At 30.6% G+C, this 17,031-nt stretch overlaps 2 protein-coding genes across 5 annotated transcripts in view; one reads left to right on the forward strand and one right to left on the reverse strand.

Annotated features, from left to right (window-relative positions):
• LOC126744420 (DNA repair protein XRCC1) overlaps window positions 1-9,983 on the reverse strand; it is an 81,372-nt gene extending 71,389 nt beyond the window's left edge. The window contains exons 1-2 of the mRNA XM_050451825.1: window positions 9,854-9,983; window positions 9,577-9,774 (exon numbers count right to left, since the gene is read on the reverse strand). The gene's annotated coding sequence lies outside the window, so the exon portion shown is untranslated. The remainder of the gene's footprint in view (window positions 1-9,576; window positions 9,775-9,853) is intronic.
• Window positions 1-17,031, forward strand: part of LOC126744415 (amyloid-beta-like protein) — a 105,917-nt gene that overhangs the window by 55,587 nt on the left and 33,299 nt on the right. For all 4 annotated transcript variants that reach the window (XR_007663153.1, XR_007663154.1, XM_050451816.1 and 1 more), the window contains exons 2-3: window positions 8,958-9,158; window positions 12,824-12,971. Coding sequence is in view for 2 of the 4 variants with exons in the window: in XM_050451816.1 (XP_050307773.1) it covers window positions 8,958-9,158; window positions 12,824-12,971 (349 nt within the window). In the remaining 2 variants the exon portion in view is untranslated. The remainder of the gene's footprint in view (window positions 1-8,957; window positions 9,159-12,823; window positions 12,972-17,031) is intronic.

Genomic DNA, 17,031 nt, shown 5'->3' on the forward strand with positions numbered 1-17,031 from the left:
CTGAGAAAGAGTATCATATAAAGCAGTTTATAATGATTATTAAGAAACTTTTTTAATTTTTAGGAGAGCCATTAAAGACTAATAACAAACCTTATAACTGTGGATAGTTAGGTCGTAAAAACGTGCCAAATTAAGTGACCCACATGTCCAAAATTATTAAAGCACACACCCGCATAAATAATATTAATGGCCAAAAAACTCGAAAGCGGCAACATCATTGCAATTTTTTTTTTTAATTTTCGCAAAAAACGCACTGGTTTCATTTGGGAATTTCGTAATATTTTACACCGGACACGAGCACCCTTTAAATGACTAAAAGCGCAGTTTTTCTCATTAAAAAGGCCGACATCCACTAATGAATTGTTTGAATCATTTTTTCTTGGCTCAACAAACAACCGAAAAACAAATTGCAATAATTATGTAAAATGATTGACCCATCTCTCGCTTCTCGCTTCTTTTCCTCGTCAATGTAATGTTACTTATTGATAAGAGACAGATAGAATGGTTGAGACAAAGAGATAATTGATGCATTAATAACGAAGAGGGAAAAGGACAGAACGTAGCCCCTGGAAGGGTATAATTGCCCTATCATGATGTTAAAATTAACCAACCTTACAAGCGTGAAATTTAAAATAAAATGAGCCTTTGATATCCTTAAATAGTTACCGTGACATCGTAACTCAATGTGAACACATTAAGGTTAAATCACTTATAATAATCCATAATAATAATATTTAACATCTAAATCAATCCCAGTCAAAATTGACGTGTTAGCATGTGTGATTTTTAAGATGATTAATCAATTTAAAATGTCATATCTCAAAAACTAGTGGGGCTATTTCCATTAAACAAAAAGCACGATATTCGGAAGAGTGTGCACTAAAATTACACTAAATTTTAAAGGTTGCAATCAAGGAATTTATAATTTTTTTTTAATATTAAACTTCCAACATCAGCTTCACAATTCGTTAAACATATTAATGGAAAAAAATACGCCGGAGGGCAATCAGAGTGGAAATTAAAAGGGCAACGGACCGAGGAGGGTTGATGCAAACTGCGAGTCCGGCGGGGTGTTAATTAACCCCCGCGGAAGTTACTAATAATTATGCGAAAAGCGTCCTAGAAGGGAAGATATTATTGCTAACGAACGTAATAAGTTCCGTTGTTCTAAATTGGAAAATCATTAGTTATTGTCGTAAAAGATGTTTTTCTCTTGGTGAATTATCACCTCCTCACCAAGCCATTTGTTAGATCTTTGGGAATATATTAGTTTGCTGTCGTCAGAGTGAGAGAGTTAATAAATTTATATGAAATTACACAAACAATTAGATACTTATTAAGGTTGTAAGAAGTACTGGAAAGTTCATGGATAACAGAGGAAAACCAGACAGTGTCCGAAATATCCACTAGGGTTCCAGAATTCTAGAAGAGATAAGAATGAAATTAAACCGTAGCACTCTGGAGATATTTTTTGGTTAAACTATCACTCAGTTAAATTGTATCAAAACTCGTTTAGTATGTTCTTCTTAGTACCTTATTTGGAAAAAGGGAAGGAAGGTTTGGTATCTGTCCATTTTATTATTGTAATTTTTAACAATAATTTAGTGGGACCCATTTACGGCTTGAGAACGTTGCTTTGAATTTATTATAGAATACGTGTACACATTTTTAATATTCTAGTCAAATTTTTGAGTTATCAACATTTTGTAGATTTTTTTGTTTTTTTTTTAACGTTTCACAAATCATATTTTATCTCAACATCCTGTACACGTTTTGAAAAACACTGAAATAAATATCAAATCAAATTGTCCAAAGAATATCTGTATAATTTTCAAAATTAGTGCACCATTAATTTTCTAGTTATTTCTTAGTCATTTCTAGTTATTTTTATGAGGTGCTTAAGCTGGAAGTATAATTACTGTTTTTTGTAAAAAAACTCGATTTTGGTTGGTTAAATCGAAATTTCTATAAAGAGTAAATTTGTAGAACTCTACAAGAATAATTCTTATTATTTTTTACATAGCTTTAACTGTTTTCGAGAAATTTGCACCTAAAAGGAAATTTCTCTTCATGGGATAATTCTGTAAAGGACAAAGTTGTAGACTAAGTTCTGCTCTACAGAAAAGATTCCAATAATGTCTCATGTAGACTCAACCGTTTTAAAGAAATTTGAGCCTAAACTTCTTGTCAAAGCAAATAAAGTAACTCCTCAAATATCTTCGTTTCTATTGGTTAAATTACAAAATCTGTAAAAGGCAAACTTATAGACCAATTAAGTCCCCTTAATACTACATAAGTTCAACATATTTTAATATTACTAAATTACATTCTTTTGTATTTAATATTTTCTATTATTATCTAAATAACTTGGACATTACAATTAATTGTAGTTCGTCTGCTTGTTACGAAGAGGTAAAAATATATAAAAATGTCGCTTTTAATTCATTTTCAGAGCACAATTTGGAAATTTTGAAATGTGTAAGATATGATTTGTTTTACGGTCTCGGAGGGATTAGATAGACAGAGATAGAGAATATGGAAAAACAAATGGCATTTTAAGGATCCAGCTATTTGTGCTTTTACAATCGTTTGGCATTTGGGCTACCATCTACATGAGAAAATTCATGAGATGTTCCCTACAGGCTTTTTTTCAAAATTAGAAATTTTTAATATTTATCGATTAAAAAAACAGACTGCGTTCGAACGGTCTTAATACGTAAAAACCGAAGATCTGTATTAAGGGGATTAAAACAGGGTATTTTTTTTTAAGTTTGATTTAATGACTGTAGAAACCAAATTGCTTGTGTGTGACAATGCGTTGCATCAAATTTAAGTATCTCAAAAACTATGTGAATTTATTCATTTTGCATTAATTAACACCAATTATAAATATTTTAGAAAAAAATGATTAAGGTGTTCTAACGGCCTTAATATGTGAAAAATCTGGGGACATATTAAGGGGGTTGAAACAAGTTCTGCCCTACAAAAAAAAAGATTCCAGTAATGTCTCATGTAGACTCAACCGTTTTTGAGAAATTTGCACCTAACCTTTTAGGAAAAAAAAAGGTGTTTTGGTTAAGTATCGATCATAATAAAAAATTTCAACTTTTACCCCAGATAACTCTAGAACTATTTGAAGCATTTTAATGCGGTCTTCACTCACACTTAGAGGGTTTCTTAACAAACATTTTCATATATGAAGAACTTTTATAGCTCAAGAACTTTCTGAGTTAGACTCAGATTTACTAGGGGTGGACCTAAAGGACGATGGGCCAAACTTGGAATAAATGTTACCTAGGTGATATATAATATAACTTTTTGAGGAATTGTAATAATATTTTTATGACTATGTAGAGAGGTTACCAAGGATCAATATTTAATATAAAACACCTTTTTAAGCGCAAAATTTATTAATTGAGAGATGTTTTGGCTAAGCATTTCTTATTTCAATTAAAAAGAAAGTTTTAGACTGAATCACGCTGCACAAAAATCAATCAACAGTTTTGAAGAAATCTGAACCAAAACCATCAACTGCCCTTCATGTAATAACTCCTCAAATACCTTTGTTCCTATTGGTATTAGCTTTTTAACAATGGTAATTTGTAGCCTATTATATAGTCTTTAAAATGTATTTTGTTCTCTTAAAGTACCTTTAATACTCCGCTAGTCAAGATTAATTATAACTCTTACTTTCGAGGTTAATTGTACTTCGTAATCTTTAGTCTATTACTATTTGTCCCTCCTTCCAGAAAATCCGCTAAAACTAACCGACCATTATTGGATATTTATCTATATAGAAACGAGTAGTGGATAAATCGTTTTCACTTAAAGAACCGTTGATTAATTCCGCTAAAAGCTAATTATTCCCCGGGCGTGCTAAGCCAATGTCAGGCAATGACGTTATTAAACTCTCGGTCTTAAAGCCGGAAAAATGGCTGACCCAAGGTCTGGAAGAACAAGACCGGATCCTAATTAACTTCTCGGCTCGTTTGTTCTCTTTCTATCGCGTCTGTAAAAGTCTCAATTGGCCCCTGGCTCTCGGTTTAATATTTGGAAACGTGGAAAGCACAGAGTGAGGGTATTATTTTAGTAATAATAATATAACCCTTATTCCTTTGAAAAATCACTGTTTTTCGTCTATAATATCCAATTCAAGATATTGTTTAAAGACTCGTGACAATTGGTATATAACTACTAAAATTTAATGCTGTATGATGAATACAATTGGGCAGTAACAAATCTATAGCCTCTGATACAATAAAATTATCCCTTTAATATTTGGGGAAGCTAAATCTAAAAGAGTTAGCTGGAGAGGTGTTGTTGCATTGTGCCGTTAAAACCTATATTGACTATTGCATCGACTCTCACGAGATGTGTAAAAATTCAAATCAAGAGCAATTTACTTGAAACTTTTTGTAATTATAAAAAGATCTATTGCTAATCGTTAGGAAAAGGTTATAAGTAAATTGGTCTATAATTTTTTAAGTTATGAATTTTTTTCCAAAAAAAAGTACAAAAATTATTGCTATAAGCTCAATGTTAAAAATTCAAAAAAAATTCAAATCAAGAGCAATTTACTTGAAACTTCTTGTAATTATAAAAAGATCTATTGCTAATCGATGGGAAAAGGTTATAAGTAAATTGGTCTATAATTTTCTAAGTTACGAATTTTTTTCCAAAAAAAAGTCCAAAAATTATTTTAGCTCAATGTTAAAAATTCAAAAAAAATTCAAATCAAGAGCAATTTACTTGAAACTTCTTGCAATTATAAAAAGATCTATTGCTAATCGATGGGAAAAGGTTATAAGTAAATTGGTCTATAATTTTCTAAGTTACGAATTTTTTTCCAAAAAAAAGTCCAAAAATTATTTTAGCTCAATGTTAAAAATTCAAAAAAAATTCAAATCAAGAGCAATTTACTTGAAACTTCTTGTAATTATAAAAAGATCTATTGCTAATCGATGGGAAAAGGTTATAAGTAAATTGGTCTATAATTTTCTAAGTTACGAATTTTTTTCCAAAAAAAAGTCCAAAAATTATTTTAGCTCAATGTTAAAAATTCAAAAAAAATTCAAATCAAGAGCAATTTACTTGAAACTTCTTGCAATTATAAAAAGATCTATTGCTAATCGATGGGAAAAGGTTATAAGTTAATTGGTCTATAATTTTTTAAGTTATGAATTTTTATCCAAAAAAAGCCCAAAAATTATTTTAGCTCAATTTTAAAAATTCATAAAAAATTCAAATCAAGAGCAATTTACTTGAAACTTCTTGTAATTATAAAAAGATCTATTGCTAATCGATGTGAAGAGGTTATGAGTTAATTGGTCTATAATTTTTTAAGTTATGAATTTTTTTCCAAAAATTATTTTAGTCCCAACTTTAAAAATTCATAAAAAATTCAAATCAAGAGCAATTTACTTGAAACTTCTTGCAACTATAAAAAGATCTATTGCTAATCGTTAGGAAAAGGTTATAAGTTAATTGGTCTATAATTTTTTAAGTTATGAATTTTTTCCCAAAAAAAGCCCAAAAATTATTTTAGCTCAATTTTAAAAATTCATAAAAAATTCAAATCAAGAGCAATTTACTTGAAACTTCTTGCAATTATAAAAAGATCTATTGCTAATCGATGGGAAAAGGTTATAAGTTAATTGGTCTATAATTTTTTAAGTTATGATTTTTTTTCCAAAAAGAGTCCAAAAATTATTTTAGCTCAAATTTAAAAATTCATAAAAAATTCAAATCAAGAGCAATTTACTTGAAACTTCTTGTAATTATAAAAAGATCTATTGCTAATCGATGGGAAAAGGTTATAAGTAAATTGGTCTATAATTTTTTAAGTTATGATTTTTTTTCCAAAAAGAGTCCAAAAATTATTTTAGCTCAATTTTAAAAATTCATAAAAAATTCAAATCAAGAGCAATTTACTTGAAACTTCTTGTAATTATAAAAAGATCTATTGCTAATCGATGGGAAAAGGTTATAAGTAAATTGGTCTATAATTTTTTAAGTTATGATTTTTTTTCCAAAAAGAGTCCAAAAATTATTTTAGCTCAATTTTAAAAATTCATAAAAAATTCAAATCAAGAGCAATTTACTTGAAACTTCTTGTAATTATAAAAAGATCTATTGCTAATCGATGGGAAAAGGTTATAAGTAAATTGGTCTATAATTTTTTAAGTTATGATTTTTTTTCCAAAAAGAGTCCAAAAATTATTTTAGCTCAATTTTAAAAATTCATAAAAAATTCAAATGAAGAGCAATTTACTTGAAACTTCTTGTAATTATAAAAAGATCTATTGCTAATCGATGGGAAAAGGTTATGAGTTAATTGGTCTATAATTTTTTAAGTTATGAATTTTTTTCTAAAGAAAGTCCAAAAATTAGTTTAGTTCAATTTTAAAAATTTATGAAAAATTCAAATCAAGACCAATATACTTGAAACTTCTTGTAATTATAAAAAGATCTATTGCTAATCGATGGGAAAAGGTTATAAGTAAATTGGTCTATAATTTTTTAAGTTATGATTTTTTTTCCAAAAAGAGTTCAAAAATTATTTTAGCTCAATTTTAAAAATTCATAAAAAATTCAAATCAAGAGCAATTTACTTGAAACTTCTTGTAATTATAAAAAGATCTATTGCTAATCGATGGGAAAAGGTTATAAGTAAATTGGTCTATAATTTTTTAAGTTATGAATTTTTTTCTAAAGAAAGTCCAAAAATTAGTTTAGTTCAATTTTAAAAATTTATGAAAAATTCAAATCAAGACCAATATACTTGAAACTTCTTGTAATTATAAAAAGATCTATTGCTAATCGATGTGAAAAGGTTATGAGTTAATTGGTCTATAATTTTTTAAGTTATGAATTTTTTTCCAAAAAGAGTTCAAAAATTATTTTAGCTCAATTTTAAAAATTCATAAAAAATTCAAATCAAGAGCAATTTACTTGAAACTTCTTGTAATTATAAAAAGATCTATTGCTAATCGATGGGAAAAGGTTATAAGTTAATTGGTCCATAATTTTTTAAGTTATGAATTTTTTTCCAAAAAAAGTACAAATATTTTTTTTGAGCTCAATTTTAAAAATTCATAAAAAATTCAAATCAAGAGCAATTTACTTGAAACTTCTTGCAATTATAAAAAGATCTATTGCTAATCGTTAGGAAAAGGTTATAAGTAAATTGGTCTATAATTTTCTAAGTTATGAATTTTTTTCTAAAGAAAGTGCAAAAATTACTTTAGCTCAATTTTAAAAATTCATAAAAAATTCAAATCAAGAGCAATTTACTTGAAACTTCTTGTAATTATAAAAAGATCTATTGCTAATCGATGGGAAAAGGTTATAAGTAAATTGGTCTATAATTTTCTAAGTTATGAATTTTTTTTCCAAAAAAAGTCCAAAAATTATTGTAGCTCAATTTTAAAAATTCATAAAAAATTCAAATCAAGAGCAATTTACTCAAAACGTCTTGTAATTATAAAAAGATCTATTGCTAATCGTTAGGAAAAGGTTATAAGTTAATTGGTCTATTATTTTTTTAATAACGATTTTTCCAAAAATTACTTTAAAAATTCGTAAAAATTTTAAATGACGAGCAATTTACTTTGGTATTACAAGGGTAGGGATTGTTTAACTTTTATGACATACTAATTTTATATAATTAATATGTAATAGAGTAATATACCTTCTTGTTAAACGTGAATAACATAAAATTCCTCAACGTATATCACGCGGACATTTTATCCGATATTTATAGTTGAGGTTCAACCAAAAGATTAAACCTATAGTGTAAACCAAAAATGAACGTTTATTTAACTGACTGTAAACGTGATTTGTCAATCAAGCTCTATTGACAACGACTCAACTCTCTATCAAACTCTTTGATAGTCTTCTATTTTATCCCATTAATTTCCTTACTCCGTACCCGAGAGAAAACCCGATTACGTTGAAAATAAAAGAATATTATTAGAGGAAAAGCTATTTCGGTGCGCTATATCAGATTTTAAGCCTTTTAGCCACGATAAACAAATCGAATAAAGCGGGGAGATTATCGTCATTTTCCACCGTTCGTTAGGCAGCCGAGAACCGTATCGAAATATATCGGCAACAAGGCCCCCTAAGGGAAATTAAATGGAAATTCTTATTTCCGCAGGAATTTTCAGATAGTAATAGTTAATATCCTACACATAGGTATATAAATAATTTCCATTTAACGCTTTTCTTTCAACCAAAATATTGTAATGTACAATGTTTAATACCAATAATACATGTAATGAACAAAATGTGTGAAATAGATGGAGCACCCTTTTAAGTGGCAGTGGCTACCCTTTATTTATAAGTAGTTATCATCCAATACTTATGATTTTCCTCTATTGGGTACCTATAAAGGCTTATTATATTATGGAGAAATTCTAACTTCAATATAAATGTTTGTATTTTTTATATTTAGATTATTTGTTTTTAAGGTCTTGTATTGAATGGTTTCTGTTCGCTCCTATGCCAGTCCTGCTTTGTCAACAATATTTTTTTAATTCCTCGACTAATGAAGCATCATTAAAATGCCTGGATTGTGATTGATAACAACAATGTGAAACATAAAAACGCTAATAAAACATAGTTGAAGATAACGGGGCCAAAGATTTATAGTATTTGAATTAGTCAAATGTGTCTATGCAAGATGTTATTGGCAAATAAATAAAATTCAATAAAATAGCGCCAGTGTAAAGATTTCTGGACCTCTCAATATTAAAGGACACATCTGACCCTTACATAATGAGGTGTGTCAATGCTCACCTAAGCACTTACATCACTTATTAAGTTCAAAGGTCCTAAGGAGATAACAACACTTCAAACTCAAATTTATTTACAAAAAAAAAAAAGGGTGAAAAGTTTCCTGTAAAAGTAACTTTGCCTAATATTATGTGTAAAGTAACCGAAAGTTTTTTTTTCAGGGGCTGGATCCGAACTTGGGGTCCGCGGGGGCAGTTTCGCACTTCGAGCCCCAGGTCGCCATTTTATGCGACGCGGGGCCCCGGGGACAAGAAGCCTATCAGCCCAAGTACATGACCGAGCAGGGGGAGTGGGCCTCCGACTTAAGGTCAAAGGCCGCCTGTCTCAAGGACAAAATGGATATTCTTAATTACTGCAAAATGGTAAGAGGGGACCTTAGTTAACTTAACATTCTTATATTTTATACAAGAACAACTAAGAGAAATCTATTTTTTATCCATCACTTGGATTTTGCCTTGTTTCCGAGCATCTTTTTATTTACCTCCATCAATCACACATGTTATCCGAGAAGAAAACATCTGTGCAATAATATTTTTTCCAAATATCTTGTATTTTATCCCTAGAAATATTACCTCAAATGGGATTACAAAAAGGGGTTTTTGTTAAAAGATAAAATAGAATCTTTTTTTTAGATAACAAGAACAATGACAAATGTTCCTTTTTTGCTCCTGTGGTGATATTTTATTTTAATGACAACCTAGCTGTGCCACAAAATCAATATTACCTTAACAGAGAGAGGCTCGAAGAGGTGTTTCAGGATTGAAATAATATACTACTTACATTGAGACTATCTTAGGCACAACAGGCCTTAAATCACTGTGTTATCGAACCACTGTTATTCAATACTGTTTCTATTATAATAGGCTTTATCAATGGCCATTGCGCTTGACTAAAGGAAGATCCGCTTGATATTCCTATACAAATCCTTGTACATTAGAAGAACAATTTACCATGTAACATTTTAAATAGTTTATTTGCCTACAATAAGAAAAGATAAGGGATAATGGAGAGTATTACTTCTTAATATAATATAAGGTTTTCCCAGAAGAATACTCACTTTTTTTTTGAGGGAGATTTAATTATTTGACCATGTTTATGAGTTTTTATATTGTTTTAATTGAACTGGCACTTAATTTTTAAGAATAATTTTTTAATAACAATAACTAAATAACATAACCTAAAATGCTTTAATGACATATGTCTCTCTCAATATTGCAACGTTGCCATGCATCTTAAATCTTTTTTTTTTTTTTTTAATTTAAATGGTTCTACCTTTTTTTCTGTAAAAGAAGCTTATGTAATTCGGGTATACCGTAATTCGAAATAAATAGTTATAGCTTTAGATTTGTGTTTGTTATCAGAAATTTATATTAAATTTGCACAGCTTGGCAATATTGAATTAATGAGTCAATGAAAAATTGAACATAACCTCACCTAACTAAACGGACCTAACCTATATTTTTAATGTGTTTGTAAAGACGAAAACAAAGATTTTTGCAACTTTTCATAATAAAAACTGCTAAATAATCGGGTAATAATGCCTATTTGGAACAATAAAAGGTTCCAGCTGGTGGGACATAACTCGATCCATGGCATTTTGACCTTCCTGACTAAAGTTCCAAACCGAGAAGTCATTGACTCTGGGGTCTCCAAAGACCACTGTTCAGGGGTTCTATGAAGTAAAACACTTTTTGCCTAAAGAATATGTGAAAAGAAAGGTAAGCATAGTACTATTTGGCATCAACAAACATAAACTTACTTTAATTTAAGTAGTATTTTGATCAAACAGAGTAAATGCAAATGTAGAGCAGTCCTGATAAATTATGCTATACTTATAGCATATAATAATATACAGCACTAGAAAGTCAAGTCAAAGTCAAAATATACTTTATTTGCTAAGTTTACAAAATTGTGCTAAAAGCTTCCTAATCCTAGAATTTATAATACAAGTATTTATTTGGTTATTATACAGGACAAAAACAGAATACAGAATCGATTTTGATTGTACATAGAAGCATATTTTATATAAACAAAGAAAAAAACCAAGAAAGAAAAAGAAAAGAAAAGGCGAGAACCAACATAAAACAAGAATAATAAAAGAAATCTGATCAACAGATATATAATTAATTTTAAATATTAAAATGAGTAGTTAAAATACTCTTCAATGCTGTAGTAAGCTTTTGGTAAGATTAATTTCTTTAGTTCTCTCCTAAACTTTTTAAGGTCTGTAACAGTCCTAATCGAAAAAGGAACATAATTAAATATTTTACGACTAATAAATATAAGAGAGTTTCTCGTAAGTGAGGAGGTGAGTGATAAGTTGCCCACTTGACGAGTATTATGACTGGTGCAGGATGAGTCTTGCAGTTTCCAATATAAAGAGTGAGAAAACTGTTAAAATTCTTCCAACTACAAAAAGAGGTTTACAAGAGACTCTCAGACCAACACCACACAGATACCTTAATGCTTTTTACTGAATAGTAAAAATTATGTTAAGGAGTCCCTTGGAGTGCAACCCATAACGGATATGAAAGTCTATTAAGGCGAAATAAACTGAACGAGCAAACAACCCCCCCAACTCATGCCTGGCAACCCTGACTGCAAAACAACCAGAAGAAAGTTTAGCAGCGAGGCCCAAAAAGTGGTTGTCAAACCTTAAACTCTCATCAATGAAGAGGCCGAGAAATTGACAATAATCCCTACCATGTAGTGGGCTCTGCTCATCAAAAAAAAAACCCTCTACATTACACTTAAAGCCCAGAACAAAAGTCTTATCAACATTGAATACAAGCTGATTGCAGATGCACTACTCTTTAATGTTGTGAAGGTCCTCTACTATGAGAGATCTGAATACTTTTTGATCTTTGTTATACCACAGGATTGTAGTATTATCGGCAAACTGAACCACTAGTCCATGCAGTGATAGAGAGCTTAAGTCATTAATGTATAATAAAAATAAAATAGGACCCAACACTGACCCTTGAGGTACACCACATTTAAGATGTGCTATCCCTGACGAAAATCCAGATGCAACCACCCTCTGGGTGCGGCCAGACAAGTATGACTGACAGTAAATACTTCTTTCCCATAAATAAAATAAGTCAATGCCTATGTCTGCAATATTATAGATAATTGTAATCAGTCGTCCCTTGTAACTATAACATACTTAATTCAAGTTCTGCCTTTAAGTTAAATTTTACTATTAAAACTTGTAAACTGGTTATTGAAACTATCCTATCCAAGCCTTATTTAATTTTAATAAATTCGCTATTCAGAAATATAATTAAAAAGTTCCAACCGATTGTCCATGTGCAGAATCAAATGCAACAACACCACAAAATTAAAGTTGGAAAAACATTTTCAGCATGTTTCAGAGGTAAATAATTAACACGCACACGTGTTCGTCCCTATACGGAAAATTCGGAAAATCCAATTAGAAATTTGCAACTTAAACTGTAAATTGTCGGATTTATCCGATAAAATTTTGGTTCATTAAAATTTCTCTGTATTTTAGCATTTATCTGGTTAATAAATATTTGTTGTCTGCTTGGTAAAATAATATATTTGGGCTGTAAATATAGACTGTATTTGTCTGATTATTGATTTGTACTAAAAATATATTCTTGTCAGCAAAACTTTAAAATCTTTTAAACTTAAAAGGCACCGAGAACTGAATGAACTTTCTCAATAGCTTCCCTGAAACTAAAACCGCTGATTTCGTCAGTCACTCGGGTTGTTTCCCAATTTGGACTTAAGTACATTGTGGAGAAACCTCAGCCTTTTAGATATAAACTTTTTTACATCAGTTAGAATGGATGTGGTCAGATCAGTTGGTTTTCTGGAGAAAGAAAACTTTAATTTGTTGCCTGGAATATCTTTGAAAGCCTTGATTAAATGCACAAGACCAGGAAGGAACTTTATATGCCTGGAATAAAATTTTAAATTTACGATCTGAAAGTCTGCACTAAATTAATTCCTCATTGCCCATAAAACCTTTTTTTTTAAGCATATTTTTCTGTATTTGCAGGTATATCCTAAAAGGGACATAACCAACATTGTAGAGAGTAGTCACTACCTGAAAATCGGTTCCTGGTGTAGAGCCGGTGCCACTCCGGGTTCTCAAAGTCGCGGCAAATGTAAAACTGCCAGATGGGTTAAACCTTTCAGGTGTTTAGGTAAGAAATTACTTACTATATTAACCTAATATTCTTGATAAATTATTATGATCCTATCGGTAAGTGGGTCATTTGGCTGAAGCCAGCTTAACTGGGGGCATTTATCAGACACTTAAGCTCGGATAATTTTAAATCCTTATTAAGTGAAAAGTTTGGAAATGGAAGAGAGAAAAAGGGGTCTTAAAAATGGCATTTTTAGGTAGATACTTTGAGATTCAGTAGAATCAAATGCCTGGAATTGAATTGTTATTTATTTTAAGAATGTATGAAATTATATAATGTGATTGCTTGAAGTTATGCAGTTCAAATTTTGAAGCAAAATTAGTAAAATAAAGTGAACATAATAAAACCAATGGACCCGTCTATCACAGTAATCCCTACCTATTGGGGAGGTTAATTTTATTGCAGGAATTTATTGAAAAATCGTGCTCCAACTATAAAATAAAACAAACGATCGGCCATTATTATTCGGGGACGATTTATTTATAAATACGTGCTCCAAAACGTACTTCGTGTCCGGCAGAGGGGCAGTTTCGTCCCGAATTCGAGCATTTATCAAACTATTAATTCGGTCGTTGACTCTAGACGAATGTTTTATCGCTTAAAAGACAGTAAACAGTTTCTTTTTAACTAGCATGAACCTCCCTAGTCTGGTTTAACGCAGATACTTTATATCCTAATATAAAAGTGAACGACCCAAAGCGCATATTTCAGCCTAAAATATGCCCGTATGTGCTTTTTCTCTCTCGGCATATATTTTTGCCCCTTCTAGAAATACTTTTATAAATTTTTCATTCCCCCGTCAGAGCAGTTTCATATGCCGAAGAGATTTTGAAAACAAGTCGGCTAAAGCCAAATCGTGTGTGTGTGTGCGCGCCTGTGTCTCCAAACTTTCGCATATGAATTTTAAAGGAGTTTATTGCAAAAGGGTGGAAACTTTCTCGGCGACATTTTTACAGTTTCCATCGTGGAATTTATGGCGTTTTAGGCTTACTTGTCTTGCTTTTATTAATAATATTATTATGTTTATTTTGACTAGGAAAAGTGCCATAGATACAATGTGCAAAAAGGAGCCAAAAGCAATTTAAAAAAGATTAATTAAAAGTTTGGCTCCTGTTACAAGAATATTATGATTATAAAGGTAACAATAATTGTTTTATACAAAATAGAATTCAAACGAAAAAAAATAAGTTGACTACTTTCTAAATTGATTGAAAAATCCTTAAGGTGTCACTGATCATAACACTGATCTGTAAGAGGTCAATAAGAAATACTTACATTTTCCCTTAAAACAATATTACTTCAGTTTAATATTTAGCGGAAATTTATTGTATGAAGAGATCAACGAAAAAAAAAACAACAAAATTTTATGAGTGGAGAAATTAGCCTTAAATCTTATTTTCTATGAAACTGGCCCAAATTTTCTTATGCCGTAGATACACCATAAGCCAGAATTTAATATTGAAAAGTGCATGATAAACTGTTTTAGAAGAGTTGAATTTTTTAGCAGTCTGATCAACATGTCTATATGTACCCACAAAAGGTTTGCAGATTTTGTATTGGGAAGTTCAATGGTAAGATTTTATATTTCATTTGAGGAGTTTGCTGCAAGATGGATGCAGCTCCATTTTTGGATATTATTGAGAAATTAAAAAAAAAACATTTATTTTTTTAATCTTTTGTTTTTAAGAAACAAACAAAATTTTAATAAAATAAAGAGATGTTTGGGTGATATTTAAGGCCATTTTATTAAAATATTATATTATTTTAATAAATACATAAAAAACATTATAGAAAAATGGAGCTGCATCTTTCTTGTAACAAATGCGTAAAAAATACAGATTTGCCAGAAACAAAAAACACGAATAATTAGCAAAAATACTTTTTATTGTCTAAAAAACCAAAATAATGTATTTTAATATGTCATTCCATGGAGATAATACAAATTAAAAAGCTTATTATTGTCAACGAACAGAGATTTTTATGAATAAATATAAAAAAATGGGAACCTTATTCATGTTCTTAAAAAGGACAAACAAACCAAACTAGTGTGATATATTATAAGTAAAAAATAATACTAAAAATAGTAAATGACATTAACGCAAAGGAAACTAAGCAGTAAAACCTACTTAGTTCGTACATTGCTCATGTATGTTACTCATCTGCCTGGTCGTCATCCTCTGTTCCAGATACGTTATCAAGTTCTTGGGTGGCTGGTTGTAAAATACCATTTGGTCTAATGGAACAAATCGTGTAGCCAACTGCATTACATCCGTATACTTTGCTTTTTTTAAAGGTATAGACTGGAATATCTAGGTCCAGTTTAATATCGTTTTGAATATCCCTCAATATTTGACATTCAATAAATATTGGGAGACCAGTAGAAACACTTACTCTTATATAGTTTAAATGTTTCTTACTATACTCAAATATTCGGTATTTCAAAATTTCGAATCTTTGCCGTTAAAATGAGTGCTAAAGTTGAGAATCGTGTTTTGTTTCAGTAAAACGGGAATAAACTGCTTCGATGCTTGCTTGATATGATCAACGTACTGTTGGGGATTAAAAACGTAGTCCTTCTTTCTTAAAAATTTTTCAATGACACCAAAGCACCGGTCACACGGTAGGAAGCTATGACCCGGCTCAGGAAAGCGATGAACAACTTTTTGAATAGACGATGTGCGTACAAGTAAATACAAAAACCGCACCATTATTGAGTTTTTGTTTTGCGCTGCCGCATTATCCGAAAATAGGTACAAAACCTTGACGTTTTGAGGAAGTATATAGGTAATGTAATGATATAAAAAAGTGACACTACTTCATTAGGCGATTTTCGAGCCGTAGTTTCATCACATAAATAATCTTTATATAAGATACATCAATGGTTCCCCCAGAATTGTAGCAAAAAACTAGATTCGCCTTTATTTTCACATGCTAGTGATGCCCACTTAACTTGTTTTTATCAAAATGTTCGTGGTCTTAACACTAAAACTGAGACTTTTTTTCTTGCCGCCATTGCTCAGGATTTTCACACAATATGCATCACCGAGACATGGTTGAGGCCAGAGATATCTAGTGGTGAAATATTTCCAAAGACTTATGATGTTTACCGGTCGGACCGAAAATTTGAATCCGTAATTGCCACACAAGGTGGCGGAGTTCTCTGTGGAGTTTCTAAAGACATTGTGTCTGAAAAAATTAGTTTGTCTGATTTTTGCAACAGTATTGCGCCCTCTATCGATGTTGTTGTCTGATTTCTCTATTAACTCACCTACAGGTAATCATGTTAGTCAGAAGTCTATTGCTGTGAATAATTTTGCTAACACTTTTAATCTTGTTCAGTGTAATCACATCCTAAACTATAATAACAGACTATTGGATCTTGTTTTATCTAACTTCACCTGTACTGTTTCGCGTAGTGACGTGCCTTTTGTCTTGGAGGATTTGCATCACCCTGCACTGGAAATTGATTTTACCGTCTCAGGCCAACGTGTCCATAATTTTCAGCTTAATAAAAACTTATCTCATTCTTTTAATTTTAGAAAGGCCAACTTCCATCTTCTTTATGATTCGATCCTTGAAGCTGACTGGTCTACTGTGTATTTATCCTCTAACGTTAATGATGCATGTGGAGCCTTATATGATATATTGAATGGCATATTTGCCGCACACATTCCTCTTAAGCAGCAACGTAAAAGAAGATTTCCAAATTATTATTCTCGAGAATTGATTAGGAACATTTATAGGAAAAAAAAGGCTTTCAAGGACTTTAAAATGTACAATTGTCCATTCTTTCAAAACAAATTCCATTCTCTTAGACGCCTTATCAAACTACAAATACGCAATGAATATAAGTTGTATATATCAGACACCGAAAGGAATATTTCTTTGGACCCAACTAGCTTTTGGAATTTTATTGGTTCTAAGAAGGCTGGCACCAGGATTCCTGGTATGATCAGGCTACCCGATGACGTGCTAATAAAAGACCCACAAGACATAGTTGATGCTTTTGCATTGTTCTTTGGTGAGGCATTTATACAATCAAATTTCATTAACCATT

This window comes from Anthonomus grandis, chromosome 14 (genome assembly GCF_022605725.1).
Source record: "Anthonomus grandis grandis chromosome 14, icAntGran1.3, whole genome shotgun sequence".
NCBI lineage: Eukaryota > Metazoa > Arthropoda > Insecta > Coleoptera > Curculionidae > Anthonomus > Anthonomus grandis.